Source organism: Neolamprologus multifasciatus, chromosome 19 (genome assembly GCF_963576455.1).
Source record: "Neolamprologus multifasciatus chromosome 19, fNeoMul1.2, whole genome shotgun sequence".
Lineage (NCBI taxonomy): Eukaryota > Metazoa > Chordata > Actinopteri > Cichliformes > Cichlidae > Neolamprologus > Neolamprologus multifasciatus.
Genome location: NC_140457.1, coordinates 19,726,287 through 19,747,572, shown reverse-complemented (window position 1 = coordinate 19,747,572; position 21,286 = coordinate 19,726,287). Strand labels below are relative to the sequence as shown.

The window sequence follows — 21,286 nt, the reverse complement described above, 5'->3', positions numbered from 1 at the left end:
GAGCCCGCCCACAGGTGATTCACATCTGTGGGGTAGAAAGCTGAATGCTGTCTTCTGCTGGCCACCGTGCTACCTCCCTGCACAGTGGGTCAAATCAGTTTGGCGTAGCACATGATATCCCAGAATGGCGTCAACAGCTCTGAGATCAGCGTTCAGGACCAAGGTAAAGTGCAAGTGACAGCGTGTGCATTCCTTTACAGAGGAGGAATAACGTTTTTCCTCAGTTCAAAAAATCTTAAGAGGATTAAAAGTAATACTAATAATTTTATGCCTTCAAGAGCTGATTTATAACATGAAGAAAGTTTTTCTACTCGTGTTCAGCTGCAGGTGCATTTAAGTCTAACCGTGCACCTGCAGCCTGGACCGCATTCCTTCTTTCAGTCCGCTTCACTCAGCTTGACTTTGCCCCCATTTTCACAACTCCACACTCAGTAGTTGCACATTAATCTAATCGGCCAACAGGCTGCAGCTGGTTGACAAAATGTGCAAGTGAAACAACACATTGTACTTCTTGGATGGATAAATACTGCAGTTTATGCTACTTTTAGCGATTTGACTCCCTGCTGTGCCGCTTTCACAGGTTCCATTTAGAGTCGGCCGACTGTGCTACTCCTCCTCCTCTGTGGTGAGTGCTTATGAGTAACTGTTAATCTGGTAATACATTTCAGAGATAATCAACCCTACGAGTAAATGCTGATATCTTTCCTCACAGCCCACCACCAAACTGTTTATTGATGGGAAGTTTGTTGAATCCAAGTCCTCGGAATGGCTGGATATTCACAATCCTGTAAGTACTTCTAGTATTTCTTGGCAACACCCATTATTAGTTGAGGTGAATGTATACTGATGCCTCACCATACTGTGCTTGAACAGTATGGAGTTGCTTAACCTGGACATACTGGTCCAGACTGGTTTGTGTAGATGGGCATCCCACGTCAACATTTAGATTCAGATTTGGCATTATTGAATGAGCAGAGTCACAGTATAAATTAGCACTTATTTTTAGTGTTTAAAAAAAAAAAAAAAAAAATCCAGCTTAGTAATGATCATGACTTTTTTTCCACTTTCACAGGCTACCAATGAGGTGATCACCCGCGTGCCCAAAGCCACCCAGGAGGAGATGCTGGCTGCTGTAGACTCATGCTCCAGAGCCTTTCGCTCCTGGTCTGAGACCTCCATCTTGGCTCGACAGCAGGTTTTTCTGCGCTATCAGCAGCTTATCAAGGACAATATTGTAAGTCACCGTAAGGTGCTCTGAAAGTAAAAACCCATTCAGCCTTGTTTAATTAATGAATCAAACAAGAGCGTGGACTCACTGTTGCCTCACAGAGAGGGGTTCTTAGGTCTCCCTCTTCTCTCTGGGTACTCTGGCTTCCTCCCAAAATTCAAAGACATGTGTGTTAGGTTAACTGGAGATTTTAGACTGGCTATGTCTCTGTGTTAGCCCTGCAATAGGCTAGTGACTTGTTCAGAGTGCGCCCCCCCCTCTCACCATATGACAGATTGTATCCAGCCACGGAATTGGACAGATGAATGAACAGATGGACAGACAGCATGTTAGTCCTTCTACAGTAGTTCAGAGCTCTTGTTTGAGTGAAACTTGACTTTAGGCTATATAGCTGATACAGAGAATTCATACAAGCGTCCTCTTGCATTTCAGAAAGAACTTGCCAAGGCCATCACAGTGGAGCAGGGGAAGACCCTTGCAGATGCAGAGGGAGATGTGTTCAGAGGATTGCGTAAGTGTGTCTAACACACACAGATGTCCTTTTTGTCATTGAGCAACAAGTGGTTAAATATTTGCATTTTGTGTAGGCTCTTAACTCATTTACAGGAATCTGTTATAATAATGATAATAATGGATTGCATTTATATAGCGCTTTTCAAGGCACCCAAAGCGCTTTACAATGCCTCTATTCATTCACTCTCACATTCACACACTGGTGGAGGCAAGCTACGGTTGTAGCCACAGACTGACAGAAGCGAGGCTGCCATATTGCGCCATCGGCCCCTCTGGCCAACACCAGTAGGCGGTAGGGTAAAGTGTCTTGCCCAAGGACACAACGACCAGGACAGAGAGCCCGGGGAACGAACCGGCGACCTTCCGGTTCAGATACGCTTCCCAACCCCCTGAGCCACGGTCGCCCCCAATCTGTTTCATCTTGTATATGGGACAAGCGGGACAGAGGGTGGTTTATTTCATGACTGATTCTGTGGAAGATTACATTTTGATATTTTTAGGCCTTTCTATGATAGTAAATAACATCCAACAATTGGCCTCGGACAGTAAGGACATGAGTTTTTTAGTAATATGTGAACTAACAAAGTTGCTCCTGAAAAAATTATTAGTTCAAATTCAGTGATTTGATGTGGTTTGTTATGTCTGTTATTTCTTTCATGGAGATGATGTTTTAGATCATCTTCATAAGCCCGGTTCATTTAAAAAAGTTTGGCTTTTTTTTATTGACGTAGTTGTATAAATTGGCTTAGAATAAAAATAATGTATCTGTGACAGCTGGAGTTGTCATTATAATAAAAATATTTCATGTTTACGTCATACTTGAATCATCATTTAAAAAAAAAAAAAAAAAAAATGCTACCTTTGCCAACTTTATCCTGGTGTAGCAGCTCACACACACATGCAGTTTGTTTAAATGTCGTGCCTGTGCACATAAATAACCAATTACTGCCAGGGGTGTTGAACATAAGGACAAAATCTCGTGAAATTAAATGAAAAGATGCCAGTCATCCTTTAATTGCTAAACCTGACCATACTATGGTTCATACTTCTTTCTGTGCAGAGGTGGTAGAACACACCTGCAGCATCACCTCCCTGATGCTCGGGGAAACCCTGCCCTCCATCACCAAAGACATGGACACTTACACCTATCGCCTTCCCCTTGGGGTGTGTGCCGGCATTGCCCCCTTCAACTTTCCGGCCATGATCCCCCTGTGGATGTTCCCTATGGGCATGGTATGTGGCAACACGTACCTGCTGAAGCCCTCGGAGCGTGTGCCCACATGCGCCATGCTGCTGGCTAAGATGCTGCAGGATGCTGGCGCTCCAGATGGAACGCTCAACATCATCCACGGCCAACACGACAGTAAGAGCTGGTGGCTGTGTAATGTTACAGTAAGACGTAAAGATGTTCGACAAATAAGCTTAGAGCCTCAAATTACCGCCAATAAATACTTTTGTTTTGTTTTTGTTTAATCCATCATTCAGATAGAAAATTTAGTTATCTTGGCAGAAAAACAATGCGTGTAACAATGAAGATATCTGCATTTGCTCTAAATCATAAACCGTAATCACCTGTCATTACTTAAGTCATCTCTGTAACTGTCTTCCTCTTACAGCTGTGAACTTCATCTGTGACCATCCGGCCATCAAGGCAATCAGCTTTGTTGGCTCAAATCAAGCAGGGGAGTATATTTATGAGAGGGGCTCTAAAAATGGCAAAAGGGTGCAGTCCAACATGGTGAGCAACAGTTTTAATGTCTGACATGTGCTTTAAACATCCAGAAGGTGGCAGCATTGGCCAACAGTTTCATGTGTTTGTGTCGTCCAATGGTACTGAGGAGTGCATGTGCATGGTGCAGCTGTGCATCACTTTTAAAAAGGCCCAGATTGCGAACTGGAAATGTTCCATTGCCTCACGTGGACGGAAATGTGGACCAAGTTTACAATGTGAAATTTGTAGGTCGTTTGTTTCTAATCTAATTCTGTGATTTTTATGTCCCTGCTTGTGACTAACCAGTTGCTGTAATGTGGAGATCAAACGGCAAAGGGCTAACCACTTCTTGTGTACTGTAGGGAGCCAAGAACCATGGTGTGGTGATGCCTGATGCCAACAAGGAGAACACTCTGAACCAGCTTGTGGGCGCGGCGTTCGGGGCAGCGGGACAACGCTGCATGGCTCTGTCCACAGCCATACTGGTGGGCGAGACGCGTAGCTGGCTGCCGGAGCTGGTGGAACGTGCCAAAGCTCTGCGCGTGGATGCAGGTACCACGCCCCATCGCCCCCGCCCTTCACCTCGGCCTCTCCTGTTCTCCTGAGCCCGTTTCCCCCAAGGTCCTTTTTGGTTTTATTCATCTCGGGGCCACCCACACCGCCCTAACCTCACCTCTCGCCTTATGGCCTGTTGTAACTTCACATTGGGAGTCAGCTGGGCTTGTTGAGTCAGCCATGCTGCAAATTTGTGGCCAGATCTGCGGCTTGGGCCTAAATGGCGGTCTAGAGGATCAAATCCTTTGAGAAAAGAAGTTGATGTGAAGTAAAATGGAGAATGAGTCTGTGTGTTTACAGCGATATGAAGTTTAATTTGTACAATACACAGGAAACCTGCAAGAATCCATTTTAGAGGGAGTGCCTCAAAGTGCCCCTTGTCCTGGCTTTTGTGGCCAACGAAATGTCAGTGCCCTTAGTTTGTTCGCATCCGTCAAGTGACAGAACGTGTAACCTTATAGCTTTGTTTTATGGGGCCCTGCTAGGAGACCAGCCTGGTGCAGATCTGGGGCCTCTGATCTCTCCCCAAGCCAGGAACAGAGTCTGCAGTCTGATCCAGAGCGGCGTGGAGGAGGGAGCAAAGCTGCTACTGGATGGCCGAAATATTAAGGTCAAAGGTTACGAGAACGGCAACTTTGTGGGACCTACCATCCTCAGCAACGTCACAGTATGAGGCTTCATGTGTTAAAAGTGCTTGCACGTGAGTGTTATCATAAAGATGTCTGCAGTCGGTGAAAGTGCTCCGTTGTGCGCTCTTTCAGCCTCAGATGAAGTGCTACACTGAGGAGATCTTTGGGCCCGTGCTGGTCGTTCTGGAGGCAGACTCCCTGGACAACGCCATCAGTTTGGTTAACAAGAACCCCTATGGCAATGGTACAGCCATCTTCACCACAAACGGTGCCACCGCACGCAAATATACTCACGAGGTGGATGTGGGCCAGGTGAGTGGCTGCTGCGTCCAAATGTGCAGCTCGTTCAAGGGAGAAAGGAGACATTCACGCCGCTCTGTCGTTTCTATGCACCATCTCAAGCGGAGAGAACATCATATTTGTTTGAAAGCCTTCACACATTAAATAAAAACAATTATTTTCCATGTTGGGCATACCCTTATTTGCTCCCTACCCAAAATGCACACCTTAAGCAACCCCTTTTTCCCCTCCACATCCACACCCAAGAAAGTTGCAAATAGCAACAGCAAATATGCTTCTGTTAAATAAAAATAGGGATGCATAGAAACTTTTCCAGGTAGTATTCAGGGAAAAGAGGGGCGTTGGTGGTGAGGATTGTTAAAATTAAATCTCAAAAGGGATTTCTAGGTGCGTATTTAACAGTTAAGTAAAAACATGGCCATCCTGTTTGTTTGCCTGTGGAGCCTAGTTATGCCCTGTGTTTGCTGTTCACATGTCGGGGAATGTTGTGCAGGCCATGTGCCGTACTCGTCTCCAAACCTCCATGCAACAAACATCTACTTTTCTGTTTTTTGTTGGGGTTTTTTTCTTTTCTCCCATGCACCTTTGCCAAAAGGCCCAAGTATGCAAACCTATTCCCGTTGTTTAAAACACTCTAAACCAACCATGCCGTGCCTCTTGGTGTTTTCGCAACAAAACTTTATTTTTATATATATTTTTGTTTTCCTCCCTTTTTCCTAAGAGCAGGCTTTGTTTTCACACATCAAATAAAAGCCACAGGTTTATCTCTGTTTGGTGCGATCGTGTAAGCTTGCTTTGTAAACAGCACAAACGTACCGCATCTCCCATCAGCTGCGTCTCGCTTGTCCCTAGCAATTTAGGACCTGAGGGAATTGTTTTACAAACCTTACACTTATGGAAATGAAAGGGACAATGCTTGTTTTCTGCAGGTGGGAGTCAATGTTCCAATCCCGGTGCCGCTGCCAATGTTCTCCTTCACTGGATCGAGGGGATCTTTCAGAGGGGACACGAACTTCTACGGAAAGCAAGTGAGTGGCAACTAAAACAAACGGATCCTGTCGTTGGGCCTGTGCGGGTAAAAACACAGCAGCTGTCTTAATTTGATGTAAACGCTTTTATTTTTGCTCTTCAGGGCATCCAGTTCTACACACAGATCAAAACCGTCACCGCACAATGGAAAGCTGAAGATGCCACCTTAAAAAGTCCTGCCGTTACCATGCCTACCATGGGACGCTAAATGCTCCATCCAGTCGCTGCTGATTACTCTTGTAAACCAGGAGACGTCAAACGCTCCACTTGCAAAAGCAGATTTATATGTCACCTGTGAATAGCTCATAAATACAAGTTATAAATAAATAATCCCCAGATTAAAAGACTTTATATTAGATATGTATATGTGGCTATTGTGCGAGGGGACAACACTAAGGCAATCCAAAAGTTCTGTAACATTATTGGGTCAATGTCATTTCCTGAAATACAGCACCTGCTGAAACTCTTATACACTTGCTGTGTTTGTGTGTTTCACAGAAATGAAAGCTGTCTGGAGCCTCACCGGTTGCTTTTGATTATGCTATCTTACACCTCTCTCCTCCCATGACCCCCTTTTCTACTCTGCCACAATGAGGCATCTTCATGTAAACGTGCCTCATGTTTATCCATTCATCAAGTGTCTTAATGTGCAAATGCTGCACCTGCACTGTACTGATACTCATCAAGCTTACGTTCTAGTATTGTGTATATGACTTATCAGATAAGAGGAGAGTCAGTATAAGTATAGTATACAGTATAACGAGTGCTGACACGTTATATCAAATCTATCAATACACAGGCAACACTATAACTCACCGGATTGAGCAACTGACCGATAAGCTGTAAATTTTACAGGCCTGGGTTTGAAACAGCCCTGAGCCATTTGCTGCACATATTCCCCTGCTCTTTCCACTTACCACATGGTTGGGTGTGGGTGGGGGGTCATTTGTACAGGTGACCCGGCTATTCAGTTCCAACTGCTTGTCACATCCTTACTGGAAGTCGCAAATATGCAAAGAAAGTATGTAAGTGGAGGTAATGAGGAGGCGTGTGAGCAAACCGAAATCCTCATGTCACCTGGTGCATATGTTCTTATCAGCACTCTGTAGTCACAAATAGATTTTCTTTTTCTTTTCTTTTTTTAAAACTGAGGTACAACAAACAGAACGTGCAAAAGCACTCACATGCCACACCGCACATGCGTGCACGGTAAGATATTTTGAACAAGCACAAACAAAAACATCCTATATTCTAGTTGTGTTAACACTCTTGAGGAAACACGCAAGCACAGTTTAATGTGAGACACAGAGGCCACTCGGAGGTCACGTGATGTGTGTATCTGGCTGGGCGGCTGGCAGCGTGGACTCTGATGGCGCCGGGGTGCTCATGGTCGCCGCGGACAGCTCCTCTCTAATTCTGGAAGAAAGTCATCATCATGCCACTGTGTTGATAAATCACATGTAGGCACTCATGTTCTCACAGCCGCTGCTTTTTTGGCTAAACATGGAATGTGGGGACCAATAAATCTTAAAGGGCTTCTTAATTGCAAGGATGAGGTACAGTTTTTATTCTTGTGCATTCCTTCAGCGTCTTACCCGGCTACATCGCTCTCCGTGAAGCTCCTCTTCCCAGTGGAGGCCGGCAGAGCCACCTGTCGGCTGACTTGGCTGTCAGGAAGATGCGGAGTTGCGGTTAAATACAGAACCTCACAGTGAAAAGTCATGTTTTAGCACAGTGGTGTCTTTTCACTGAGGCCTCCAGCCTGTCTAGCAAAGGGGTTACTCCGGGTCAGCACAACGCACATGGATTTGCATGCTGCCATCAGCTGCCAAATGTTCTGTGTTATTCTGCAGGTCTAGCTGCCAGACCGAGGTTAACCTGAATATACTTCTCCTCGTGCCTGCCTTGCCCCTATACATCCAGCTCTCCTGCACACTCCTTCCTGAAAATCATGTTACCAGCTGCTCTCTGACCACAAGTGTTCAAAGAACAAAATAAGCTGCGAGTGCACGTGAAGAGAGGCCAATAGGGTGAAAGCAAATCGACGTGACCAGATGTTTGTTTCCAAGCACACGACTCTGCGGCCTGAGCCTATTTTTACTATTGTGCCCAGACTCTTTCTTCATTCTTTTTAAGCAGCTGCATGGAAAAGAAAATTGCTTGAAACCTAACTGATGTTTTATGGTATCCTCTTCTGCTGAGAAAATAGCTGTTTAAAACATTAAAAAGAGGGAGGAGTCATCAGAAGCTGTGACTGAACCTCTGCACAGTGTCACTGCACTTTGTTCTTCAGAGTTAATTGCCGCAGCAGTGTCAGTTCATTCTGGGGGATTACAAAAGGATTCGAATGTATTAAAATCGGGATGAAGTCAATGAGCGAACAAAGCGTCCAGCACGACTTTTGCTAAGTCAAACATAAACAAATAATTGCAGCGTTTTATTACCTTTCTCTGCATCCATTCATTTTAGCAAAGAGAAGCCGGAGCACTTGTTCCTTTTGCTCCCAAGTGAGATCAGAGATTTCAACTTCGCTCCCCGGTTGATCCGTCCTTCAAGACAAGCAGATGAAATCACATTTCAGTGTCACTTTTGTTGTGTAAATTCCGTTACTTAATGAATATGAACCACAAAGATGTTTGCTGACCACTGAACAATCTGGGAATCAGCACTGGTAAACATAAGGAATTAAAAATATCAGGAAGATACACACAGCGTATGGAAATGATGAGACGGGCAGGAGACCTACCATGTCGCAGCCGCCTCCATGTCTGAATAGACAGAGTTGGTACTGTGGGCAGTTTTATGGAAGGTGCGGATGGGTGGGAACTTTATCTTTCCTGCTGTGGCTTCTCTAAACCTCCTACGATAACTCTGCAGTGCCTCCTGTTTGTATTGGAGCCTGCTGTCCTTGATCTCCTTCCTCACATGACCGAGTGCTTCATGGAAGAACTCCTCCAGCTCTTGGCGCTTTGCTACAATGGTGCTCGCCAGTTGCTTCACATGCTTCATTTCCTTTTCTCGCATCGCGAGCACTTTCTGCAACTTGTCCAGCTCCACCTGGCTGGCCTGGATGGTGACCAGGTTCACCTTCTCCTCCTTCTCCTGCTGCTCAATCTCCACGGCTTGGAGCTGTAGGGCCTCCTCCAGGGAAGCCACCTCGGCCCTCAGTTCAGATAGCTTCTGTTTTTGAGTCCCCAACTGTGCTGCGTTGTCCTTTACCGTCAACTCCAGCATGCTCTAGGTGAGCAGGAAACGGATAACACGGAGTTAATTTTAGAAGATCCTCTCACTTTTATTCCAGTGTAGAACAAGGAACAGATATTGACTTGTGTTCCAGCCTGTTCTGCTCAGTGAGTGGTCAAAGTTTCAGTAAGCCAGGTTTACTCTACTGATTAGCTGTCATCATCAGAGGTAAGATTAATGTGCCCAGCATTTATTTATGTTTAAGAATCACAGCCAGAAAACGGCCAAGGATAAGCTACTTTATTTGAACCCAGACACCAGTGGAAACTCACCACAACCACTGACCGCTGAGAGGCTGGATAGTAGTCAGAAGATGAGGGGGGTGGGAGTGGGACCACAAGCAAAATACACAGGATCAGCACAAGTAAACAACACAAGGGAAAAACCACCTGAAATATATTCTGCACAGATCTGACAAATGTTTCATAACTGAAAGTGATTTAAAATGTCTTTATGGAGATGAATGGCCTCTGTCCAGGGACTGCTGGTGCCTAATAGCTACTCTGGTGTTTGCTGTCCTTTGGTTTAAACATACCTTGTCCAATGCCAGTGAGGTGTTTTCCTCAGTCAGTAACTTTGCTAACTTCTGCAGATCCTCTGCCTCCTTTATGTGATATTTCAGCTTGTCAATGAGGCAATCGCGCTCCTTGATCACAGAGTGCAAAGCATCTTTCAATCGCCTAAACAGTTTACAGCATAAAAGAGAGACACTGAGAAATTAATCAACAGTTATAAACATGCACCAGTCTTGATATTGTGTTCAGCAGTATTTGCAGTCAATTCCTAGCCTGCTGCAAAAATAAATATCCATTTATTTATTTGTGAAATACAGTCCAAAAAATTAAAATAAAAGTATAAACTCTGTCAGTTCTAAGGTTTTGTGCATCAGGTTTTGTGCATCAGTGTTTAGTCTTTATGAGCACTTAAAATTAGATAAACACAACCTCAGATGATCTATAAAACATGGCATATTATACTGAGACAATACTGATTCAAGAACAACTTGGCTGATGAAGCAGTGTATGGGGAAAACTAAGTACTAGTTACACAGAGATTATGAGAGCAACTATCAGTCAGATGCTGCTACTCAAATGATATGAAATGTGACCATGTTCACAGAAGCAAAGGTTTTGGCAGTTTGTTCATCTGGTGCATTCAGATGTGTGTGGACACAATTCCAATTAGGAAAAATATCAGCAATGATCTCAGAGAATCTGGGAACGGTTATTAGGTCATTTTAAACAATCTGAAGTCCTTCTACAGTGAAGGATTGTTCACAAGTGGAAAACACTCAAGGAAGTTGCCAATCTTTGCAAAAGTAGATGTTCCAGCTAAGAGAAATTAAAAAAAGACTACTAAGGCCCCAGTTAGCATTCAAGTACAGTACAAGAAACAAACAAACAAACAAGGATTGCATCTTTGCCTCGTCTTTCTAAACAAAGACATGTCAGCATGACTTCGGTTTGCAAAGATGCATCTTAGACAAACCACAAAACCTCTAGAACAATATCCTTTGGGGAAACAAGACCAAAATTGAGTTGTTGCCCATAATTTATAGTGCCACATTTTACAACAAGCACACACAAGATATCAGCACAAATACCTCAAACCGACTGCCAAGCATGGTGGTGGAGGAGTGATGGTTTGGGCTTGTTTTACAGAACCCGGGCACCTTGCAGTCATTGAGTCGACCATGAACTCCTCTGTACACCAAAGTATTCTAGAATCAAAATGAGAGGCCATCTGTCTGATAGAGGCTTGACTGAAACTCGGTCATGCCAGTGGTCAGGACAATGATCCCGAGCACAGCATCAAATCTACAACAGAATAGCCAAAAAAAGACTAAAAATGACCTGGTCAAAGCGCCGCCTTTAACCCGAGTGAAATGATCTTAAGAGAGCTGTGCATGAATAATTGCTGCAAACCTCAATAAACTGAAGCAAAACTGTAAAGAAAAGTGGGTCAGAATTCCTCCACAATCATATAAGAGGCACACGGTCACACAGTAACGTTTTTTCTGCTAAATCACGATGGCAATTTTATTCATACAGCACATTTCATTATACTTCAACTCAGTGTTTTTTAAACAGACAATAAAGGTGGTGGGGATGTACTTAGTTTTTCACACACTGCTTCTTTGTTCTGGCTTAGTTTTTGTTCATTAAAGGATGTCCTTGATGAATATGTCATCTGTTGATGTCCTGATACACAAAACTTGAATGTAATTGAAAGAAAATATTATTTTTACCATGACTGCATATTTCAAAGTTATTAAGTAGTGCATATTAGAATAATATAATAAGGACATAGGGTGCACATTTTCTTTTGTAAGTCTCGTAAAGTGAATTAACTGAATGACTCCACTTGACTTTTTAAGATCACCCACATGTGTCCAAAATTAAATCAATTACCGACACTAAGATCAAACCGACAGGACCACACCAGTATCAATGTAAATGTTTTATGAGCTGTAAAAAATAACTAAACACAGCAGAGGCAGTGCACATCTTATGGCCTCAAAAGTAATAAACTATGGTCTTCCACACACACACTTTACTTTTTCCTCCCTGCAGCATGGCTGAGGATGTGTTCCTTGGAACATGACGAGCCGGCGTGGTCAAAAAATAACATCAGTTCTAGCGAAATCTATTTTTATACATAATCACTCATATGAGTAAATTATTTTCTCTTTGCACTTTGCATGACAGTGCAATTTATAGAGCAAAATTAGACTGTAAAGTGACAGCAAAACAAACAAACAAACAAACAAAAAAAGCACTCACACAATGGCTTCACGGTGGTCCTCCGCCATCTTGGCTATTGTTTGACTACGTGCCTTTGTTTCTTTCTCCAAGCGTTCCTGAAGGGAAATTTACAAAGCTTTTTCACTCTTTCACCTTTCAATATTAAAGCTTCTTTTTCACCAACATCTTTTGCACTTAGACATTTGTACCTGGTCAAACCGAGCATCAGATGGGGAAAAGGTCATTTAAGTGACTTTGACCATTTGGTACCAAATGGTTCTGAGTGTTTCAGAAATTGCTGCTCTGCTCAGGATTTTTTACTCTAGAGTTTACAGACAGCAGCCAAAAAACGAGAGAATATGCAGTGAGCAGCGGTTCTGTTGGAGAAAATGTCTTGTTGATACCAGAGATGAGAGAAGAATGGCCAGACTGCTTTAAGCCGATAGGAAGAGCACTTTTGGGACAAGGTGGAACGGAAGATTCACATCACAGATCTGCAGAAACTGTGTTGCTGTCATGTTAATATGGACCGAAATCTCTGAGGAAAGTTTCCAGCACCTTGTTAAATCTATGCCGTGAAGAATGAAGACATTTCTAAAGCCAAAAGGGGGTCCAAGCAAGACATGGCTAACAAAGTTGACCAGTGAGTGTAGTTCCAAACCCGGGGGAGAATTTTTGGATTATATTCCTGACTTCCTACCATTTCTTTTAAGAACTGATCCTCCTTCTCTCTTAGGTGTTGCATTAGCTTCTTGTAAGCATCATTGCTGCTTTGTTTCATCTGGAATATGAAAAGCAGTGGTTACTGGTCACATTTTAATATCCTTACATGTAATAAGTATTTTTGTGTGTGTGGTTTTTTTTTTGTGTCCTCACGTGAACGATATCCTGCTCCCTTTGGACTTCTATCTCTTTCATCTTCCTCATTTCTTCCTGGATCATGTTAAGCTCACTGACCTTTTGAATTAGACAAACACACACAGACACGAAAACAGAATCCTGGGTAATAAATGCCATGTCTCAACTGCACGCATAAATCCAGTTAGACTAGATCTTGTGCAAACGTCCCACAAGTGCAGCTTGTAATACTTAGGAAGTGGAGTTCAAATGGCCAATGCTCTTTTGCAAACCGACTTCAGCACAGATCACTCGTGCTAAATACCTCAAGATGCTACTGTGGAGAAGCCAGTCTGAGCGAAATGTGACAAAATGACCAAAGTCATGAGAAACTAGAAAAACACGCGCCCACAAACATGTACATGACGAGTAAATGAGAGGCTATCAACCATCTGATTACAACGTTAGGCCTAATCGTTATTCTGCAGATAACTCCGTTCGCATTCGTCGACTTCAGAGAGCCAGTCGACAATATTTACACAAGCTGGTTTGCGTCATCTGCAATTTTCACTGTGTGTGATCTATCAAGTGGTCAAGCCTTCCAAAAATACCTTCCAGTTTAAAGTTCACAGCGATTAGTACAGCCTACATCTGTCTTTTCCTGATGCTGCAAATCGAACATATGCAGGACAGTTATAAAAATAACTGTTTTAAAACACAGCTGCAAAGTGATCACTATTGGAATAGTTTGGATAGTCATCAAAACATACATTACACAGAGATAAGCAGTCATACTGACAAAGAAGCTATGGAATGAATGTTTATGGAAACAATAACCTACAAAAATTTGCTTTTAGCAAAAACTACTGAATCAGCTGACCTGATTGAAGGAGGAAGGCTGTTCCACAGTTTGGTTGCTAAAACATCGAAAACATGGTCACCTCTTGGTTTTAAGAACAGTTAAAAAACACTGATAACATAATTAAAGAGGCTGCAGGCCTGTAGTATAAGCCAGACCATGTAGAGTCCACGAAAAATACATTTCAAAACTAATTCTACATTTCACTGAAAGCCAAGAGAGGGTGGCAAAAATAGGCCCTATATACCAACGCTGCATCCTAGGCCAACTCGATGTCTTCCAGGAAGGATTAAGCATTCAGCTCATGTGACCTTACAGTAAGAAAAGGGCTGTAAACAGCATGTTTTGGGTCACATCTCTGGAGTTAGCCACAGAATTTTCCACTGACTGATCGTATGTGAGAGGTCCATACATTTATGTAACAGGCTTGTTTTAAGTTGGTCCAAACCAGGCTTCTTTTTTCATCCATCATGTAAAAAGAGCTGGAGGATGGAAAACAGCTGCTAGCAAAAGGCTTTTCTGTACATTTTTTTTGTCTCCACTTGTATTTGTCAAGCAAGCAATGCAAAATTTCTTTATTTTAATTATACGAAGCTGAGTGCAGGGATGGAAGAGTCAAAAGTTCCTTTAGGGCATGTTATGTAACTTGAAATTGCATTTTAGCGTAAGGATATGTGTGATATGTGAGGTATGGTTAACACATCAAGACCAGCAACGAGACTGCTTTTCTCCAACCAAGCACTTTTAAATTATGCTTTTTTCCCCTGTAGCCACTGAAGTGGATTTAAATAACATTGGACCATGTAACTTGGAATGCGGGGTTTGTTTTTTGCTTTATGGTCACTTTGTTTGGTTGTTTTCTTACATAATAAATATCCACATAATTGCACACAAGACAGTTGTTGAGACACAGCGCAGCACATTTTTGTGATGCTACAGGTTTAACACGAGTACAGTAAATCACAAGCTCTACTGGAGTTTTCTGTCATGTACATACTAGGCATGTGGAGCATGTTTCGTGGACCAGATCTGAAGGTGCCTGTCTTTCTTTTAGTGTGGCTGAGTTTTATATGAACTCACCAATTTGTCCTTCTCTTCTCGGGCAAGTGCCTGCTGAGTTTGTAAGGCCTTCTCCAGCACACAAATCTGTAAAGTGACAGTTTAAATCATCCAAGAAAACACCACATTGATCACTTACACGAGGGCTGTCAACCTAATTTTACATATTCATGGGCCACACACTGCACACTTTGAGCTTTTTTAAACAGAGAGTGTTTTACTGTGGAACATTACGACGGAATATTAGGGCTACATTAAGAAAAAAATATATATTGTTGATCATATTAAAAAATAAAGTCAAAAATAAATTTTGAGAAAAAAGTAGAAATGTGGAAAATACTGATGTTTTTCCATATGTGAATATATGTGATATCAAAAAATCACAACAACAATTATAATAATATAATTAGTAATAACACCACTCCCACCATCACTACTGCTGCTACAATTTCTACTACTTCTTGATAGCAATAAGAATGCTGAAAAGGAGAGGTAATTAATGAAAATACAAATAGAAATAATGATAAAACAGGGGTGCTAAGATGGGAACTAGGAATTAGGACACTAGGCACTGCGATTGTACAGGGTGATCCTCGTTAGGACTACCAAGGTTTTTGGGAGAGAGGTTGGTGTCATTATAGGCCAGGTCAGCAGTACCTTTGTTCTTTATTCGATAAATTATTTTTGTTTTTTTATGGTGTTGTATGTAGAAAGTAGAAATTATCCTAATCTACCAACTTTGATCTTAAATGGGCCAGTCCAGTAAATCTCCCCTTTCTGTTGGTGGAAAGAACTTTAAGTACACATTTAATCCTTGAGATATCTTCATAAAAGAAAAGAAGTGCAATTTCAGCAGTAAGTCTCAGTTTTCTACAAATAAAGAAATGCTACAGTAGTAAATGACAGAAATCTGTCAGCACAACTGATAATTTAAATGTTGGTTTAAATGATAAGAAATTAATGTGTAATATTACTCAAAACGTTCTGGTAGCACATTGCCTAAACTGTCTGTAATTATAAAACAAAAAGGTTTTCTTAATTCACTTTAAATTTCTGATTCATTTTTTTTCCCACTGGGGATATAAAACATACATTTTTGTAGTAAATAGTGAAAAAACAGAAACTTTTCCATCATTTGATTGTTTGTTTATCTATGACTTGATTAATTTTGGCTTCATCTTTGGTCTGAAGTCTATATCAGTAGAAAAAATCCTACATTTACGCCCTCCTTTCCAAAGTCATAGAGGGCCAGATTGGAGTCTTTGTTGGGCCGATTCTGGTCCTCCAGCGTTATGTTTGATACCCCTGATTTACACTTAACATATAAAAGTTTGACAATTTTGTATTAGCTTTTATTGTACTTTCGGTTGGCACTGCTTTAAAATATTCAGTTGAGTTATTCTGGGACCTTTTCCTCTTTAGCTGCCAGCTGTCTCTCCCAGTGGCCTGCTATATGGATCGCGTCTTTCTCCGCGTGGTACAGCTGATTGGTGAGTTGCTCGTTTGCGCGTGCCACCTTCTGACAAGACTCGGTGTAGTCCCTCAGGGACTGCTCGGTGGCCTTTAACCTCAGCTCCCACAGGACGGCGTTGGCCTTGGCCTTCTCCGCGTCCGACTCTTTGTCCGTTTTCGAGTCCCGTTTGCCTTCCTTCTTTTCTTTCCTGAAACAAAACCCAAAGAGGAGTTCAAGTTTCCGTTTGTACTTCAGCTCGGCTAACAACAACAAAACGCACACTTACCCGCCTTTGGCCTTTTTAGGTTTGGAGGCTTTATTCGTCGGCATCGCTGCTACAATTACTGCTACAACAACCGAGTGCTAGAATAAAGAGGAAACGCTGAGGGCAAATAATAACACTGAAAGATGAGTAGCTCCAGTAACCTGCTGGGAATGTTTGGGTCAAAGGTTGTTGCCAAGGACACGAGGTAGACTTTTTTGTATAAACTTTATTGATACGCAACAAATAGCTCGTTACAATGGTTGTGCTAGCCGTCTCCAGCAATTCCGTTGTTTTTTATTCAATAGTAGCAGCTGTTTTGTTTTGTTTTTTCTTTGAGAGAACCGAGTCCACAGATCTCCAGCCCACAGGGAAAGCGTTCCTGAGTCTGGGGTGGAGGTGGCACTGTTAAAAAAGCGCTGTATCCGTAGTTTTCAGCCTTTTATGATGAACTAGCAGACACTAGTCACGTAACTTCAGGGACCTACTTGGGACATGTGCATGTAACAGGCCCCCAATGTATGATGGTGCTTGTCTATGCACAGCTCTAAAAGTCAAAGGCCAAAACTTAAGATGGACTATAAACATAATGGGGAGCCAGTGCATCTGGGTCAGCAACACTCTTACTCAGAAGACTAAGTCAGAAATCCTGCAGCTGGGTTCTAAATAGCCTTCGGTCGTTCCAAGGAGGTTTTGCTTAGACAAAATAAAATGAATGCATGAATAACAATTTCCAGTTCACAGCCTGATACAGTGGCACTTAACTTGGCAATATTTCTTAAGTAATAAAAACAAGAGCAAACCAGAGATTTGATTGTCCAATGTGAAATCGGAGTCACAAGTTATTCCAAGGTTCCTGATAGAAGATTTAACAAATGTGGCAAGGGGTGCTAGAGTTTCCATTACCTTAGACACAAATCTGTTAGGGCTACAAAGCAGGATGTTGGGAGCCTTCCAACTTTTAATGGAGTCTAAGCACCTATGTGAGAGCTGTTGCTTAGAAAGATTTTGGGGCTTAAAACATAACCTTGTGGCAAACCATAGGCAAGAAAAGTGGAAAAGGATGTGTATTTAGAAGCAGCTACAGAAAGGGATAGTTCATGTTCAGTATCTTTAACTGCTATTCAAAGGAGATTGTTGGCTTGTTAGTGATTTTTCTTTATCTTGCACTTACCTGCAATTTTATTAAGTATTCCTTGTTAGAAATAGGTGAACAAATATTATTCTGCTGGAAGCAGTCATCAGAAGATGGTTACACTGTGATCATAAAGGCATGGACACGGGCAGCCAAGGAAATATCCCCCACACCATTAAACTGCCAGCAGCTGCTGGAGGAGAAAAGAAAGGAAAAGACAGAAAGAAAAAAGAAAACAGACAAATTAAATGACAAGTTTTGTGCCATGTTTTTCCAAGAAAATTGAAATTCAGTCACTTCTGACCTAGTTTGATAGCATGATAGATAGATTATTATAAGTGTATTGCTACATTTTATGATAGTAAGGTGCAGATAAGATGAACATTGGCTCAAATGGCTTAAGCCGTGATGGTGAGCCAACATGTACAAGAGATGACCATGAAAACAAAGTAGATGCCCCAGCAGTAACTTATGTTTTTGTAATTAATATTCTTACATTACTCAAACCTGTGCCTGTATGAACTGCATGCTGGTCTGGTTTCACCCCTATAGAAAATTTTTATGTAGTTTACATGTAGTACTGTTCCTTTTCCTTTGGCTGCAAACATTATACAAGTTATTTATTGGCTGATTATTAAAGAAAACAAACAGTTTTTGCAATGAAGTGTCATAAAGGTGCTATGTTTTGCTGTCGTTTGATAAATTAAAGCCAAAAGTAACAGATTCTTTTTCGTTTTTGTGGTTGCAGTTTTGTATTTTGTATCTCCAACTGCAGAAGAGCACTTCCGACCTTGTTCTTTACAGGTAAAGTGTTCAGTTAGCTACTCGATGACTCAATCAATCACTGTCAGAGATGATGTGCAAATGTCTGTTCTGCCGAACAACGTGCAAGCCTGACATAGGACTGTCTGTATTTGTCACTTGTCTTGTAATTATAGTAGTCTCAAGCTGGGCACTATCAAACAGGATCTGTTTTCACATGATCTCCTCCCACATGATGACATGAGACACATTTGGCTCCTGTCAGCAGTATTGTTCATGTTGTCCTGAAAAGAACTGTGTTTTTTTCTTTGCTATCCCCACAGTTGTTTTTTGCCGAGGTTATGGGAAAACCACTATGATCAACATAAATGCAGTTGGCTTACATCTTCGAAGAAGCTCATCCAATAGAAACAATGTAAAGTTAGTGCAGGTTGTAATTCAAGCTCAAAACCACTGAATTCTCTCATATCATCTTGTTCAGCTTTCTGCAGGCAGGAGCCTGAGTGTCCAGTGCAAATTATTCATCAAATTGGAAAAAAAAAGACGAAAAAAAGAAAAGTAGATATCGCAATACGAGTTGTGTGTGGCTATACTGTAAGTTGAACCATATAGGGGCGTTCAGTGCTCTGGCATCGTGAACAGAGCTTGAAGACTAAATTTAAAGGTAATTACTATGACAGTGAAGAGAGCAAACTGAAATAACCCTGAACTTTTCAAAGCTGTCATTATCATTGGAATTGTAATGACAAGGTTTGGGTCTCTTCAATGGACTTGTTGGGGTAGGACACCCACAAACATGGCATTCCTGAGGGTAACATTGCAGCATATTAATGATATATTGCACAGTGTAGATTACAAAGCTGGGGTCCCTTCTCATGCTTTACGGTTTCAGTTAACTTGAACAAAATACCAAACGCCGAATTGAAACGACCTCTTGTTTAACACAGCATGTTTGTGCTGTGTCATGCCATACAAGCACTGCACAGCAGGCATATACAGCAGAAGTTCACTCTTGAACTCAGAATATAGCAAAAGATTATTTTTAATTATTTATTTTTTAAACTTTATTCTGCAATAATATCTTAAATACCTGTTTTACATATTCGGTTAATATTCGTGACATTTTACACGGAGGAAAATTCCAGTTGCACAACTTTAGTGGCAACATAAATATAGGTGTGTGTTGAAAACTAAATTGTCCTGTGATTCATGGCAGAAGCACTAAATGTCCCAAGGTGGAGTTGTCCAAACATTGCACATTATACATATCAATTGCAACAGTAGCCCCAGGATGTGTCTGAACATAAGCACCAATGATTTAAGAATAAACTCACTCAGCAAATCAAAAAATCAAAAATTGCTTCTTTATTATTTCTAATAGAAAATTTTTACTCAGGATTTGTTGACGTCATCTCATACAATTGCAACTTGCAGCCATGTTAGAAGTGCGATATCAATGTGACATGTATGATCACATAGATGTAGTGAGAGGTCCTGCACATGTACGCTTTGATAGGGGCGAACGACCATTCTGGTGAGCCACAGGATTGAAAAAAGTAGCCACAGTATTTAGAAAAAAGGAAGGAGGAAAGAAAGTCCATTATTTTTAGTCCAAATTACAGTGTTGGAACAGTGCTTTGCACAGTTGAGTGTCCTGGGAGGGGAATGGCATGATGGGTGCACTCTGGTGCCAAGCCCCACCCTCCCCACATTGTCCTTTCCGTGGACATCCTGCACTTTCTTGTGCCCACTGATGGGACCTCTGCCCCCCCTCATACCCTCCTGGCTGGGCAGGCCCATAGCTCGGTTTCTGCCTCGGTTGTTCCGTGAGTCGAAACAGGGTGGTTGAGATGGGGTCACTTCTCCAGGGATGCCTTAGTTTCTAGACTACCAGCGCCTTTTTTTCACATCTCTGTCCTCTTTCTGTTGATTCAAAGTGGGTGAAAAATATCACAGCTCGGTTCAAATCTCAGTTCACGTAAGGTCTCCGAGTTGCCTCTGCACTCCACTGATGTGGGATATCCTCTGCATACTCAACATTAACCAGGAAACACGTAACGCGAGAAAGCTTTAGATGATTCTCTACAGCATGGCTTATGATGGCATGCCAGCCGCCCACCTAAATTGGAGAAACAGCTACTCATGCATTCTCTCATGAAACGTGCCTTGCAGCCCAAATATTTTTTCCCTTGGAAAGCCTGTGGTTAACACAGAGATGAGTGGGAGTGAGATGATTGCTAACATTCTTTCAACTTTTATTACAGCTGGATTGCAGGTCACATTTGCATTTTTTAAGGTTGGTGAAACAGCTGCAGCGGATTTCATATGGTGATCATAGTAGGATTGTGAAGAGACGGTCGAGGAGAGAAAATCTTTTAAATTTTATATATAAATACATATATAACTGCACAATTCACTCTGTCAGCTGAACATAATTTTGTAGATGTTGTACATAATAATAATACAATATAGCTATAATCATGTCCAGCTGTCAATCTGAAATAAAATGTTGCTTTCAAAGTAATTTACTGTTCTTCCTAACAAAAATCGGGAATACTTACTTGGTAGAGGTTAATCCCCAAATTAGTGCAAATACGATCCTATAACAAAGACATTCAAAATGTTACAAACTACAGTAACTGGTGTAAAACTCTGCAGATGTGCCAAATATAAACTTGCATCACTCCTAATTTAAGCAGCAGCAGCAGCAGCAGCAGCAGCAGCAGCAGCATTTGAGCTCCTGTGAAGTAGTGAAAGTCCAGAGTTGTAGGATGGAGACATTTCTGAGGCAAAGTTACTATACAAGTCCTAAATGCACTCATAAAAGTATTTTGGGACCATTTCTTTGGAACTTTTTCAGTGTGAGCCATTCATTTGACTTCTTTATAAACCCCTTTCTCCTTTCCTGAGGGATTTTTTTTCTGGGGCTTTGGAATAACCAGTAAAGATGAGGAGGGGAAAAACACT

At 41.8% G+C, this 21,286-nt stretch overlaps 2 protein-coding genes across 3 annotated transcripts; one reads left to right on the top strand and one right to left on the bottom strand.

Moving 5' to 3' along the window:
* Positions 1–30: 30 nt before the first annotated feature.
* Positions 31–6,434, top strand: aldh6a1 (aldehyde dehydrogenase 6 family, member A1). 2 transcript variants are annotated; one of them, XM_085143817.1, is made up of 12 exons: positions 31–163; positions 581–625; positions 713–787; positions 1,073–1,234; positions 1,661–1,739; positions 2,802–3,104; positions 3,358–3,479; positions 3,815–4,004; positions 4,493–4,674; positions 4,769–4,948; positions 5,866–5,964; positions 6,069–6,434. In XM_085143817.1, exons 1-12 carry the CDS (start codon positions 125–127, stop codon positions 6,171–6,173), a joined length of 1,581 nt encoding a protein of 526 aa, XP_084999943.1. In that variant the 5' UTR covers positions 31–124; the 3' UTR covers positions 6,174–6,434. The 2 variants fall into 2 exon arrangements, with proteins under 2 accessions (XP_084999943.1, XP_084999944.1); XM_085143818.1 differs by lacking the exon at positions 581–625 and having other exon boundaries at positions 49–163.
* Positions 2,592–16,644, bottom strand: bbof1a (basal body orientation factor 1a). Its single transcript, XM_085143820.1, has 11 exons — positions 16,447–16,644; positions 16,116–16,368; positions 14,729–14,794; positions 12,829–12,909; positions 12,653–12,733; positions 11,992–12,068; positions 9,744–9,888; positions 8,712–9,202; positions 8,410–8,514; positions 7,561–7,632; positions 2,592–7,381 (listed from the first exon to the last, which is right to left on the bottom strand). Exons 1-11 carry the CDS (start codon positions 16,488–16,490, stop codon positions 7,288–7,290), a joined length of 1,509 nt encoding a protein of 502 aa, XP_084999946.1. The 5' UTR covers positions 16,491–16,644; the 3' UTR covers positions 2,592–7,287.
* Positions 16,645–21,286: the final 4,642 nt, after the last annotated feature.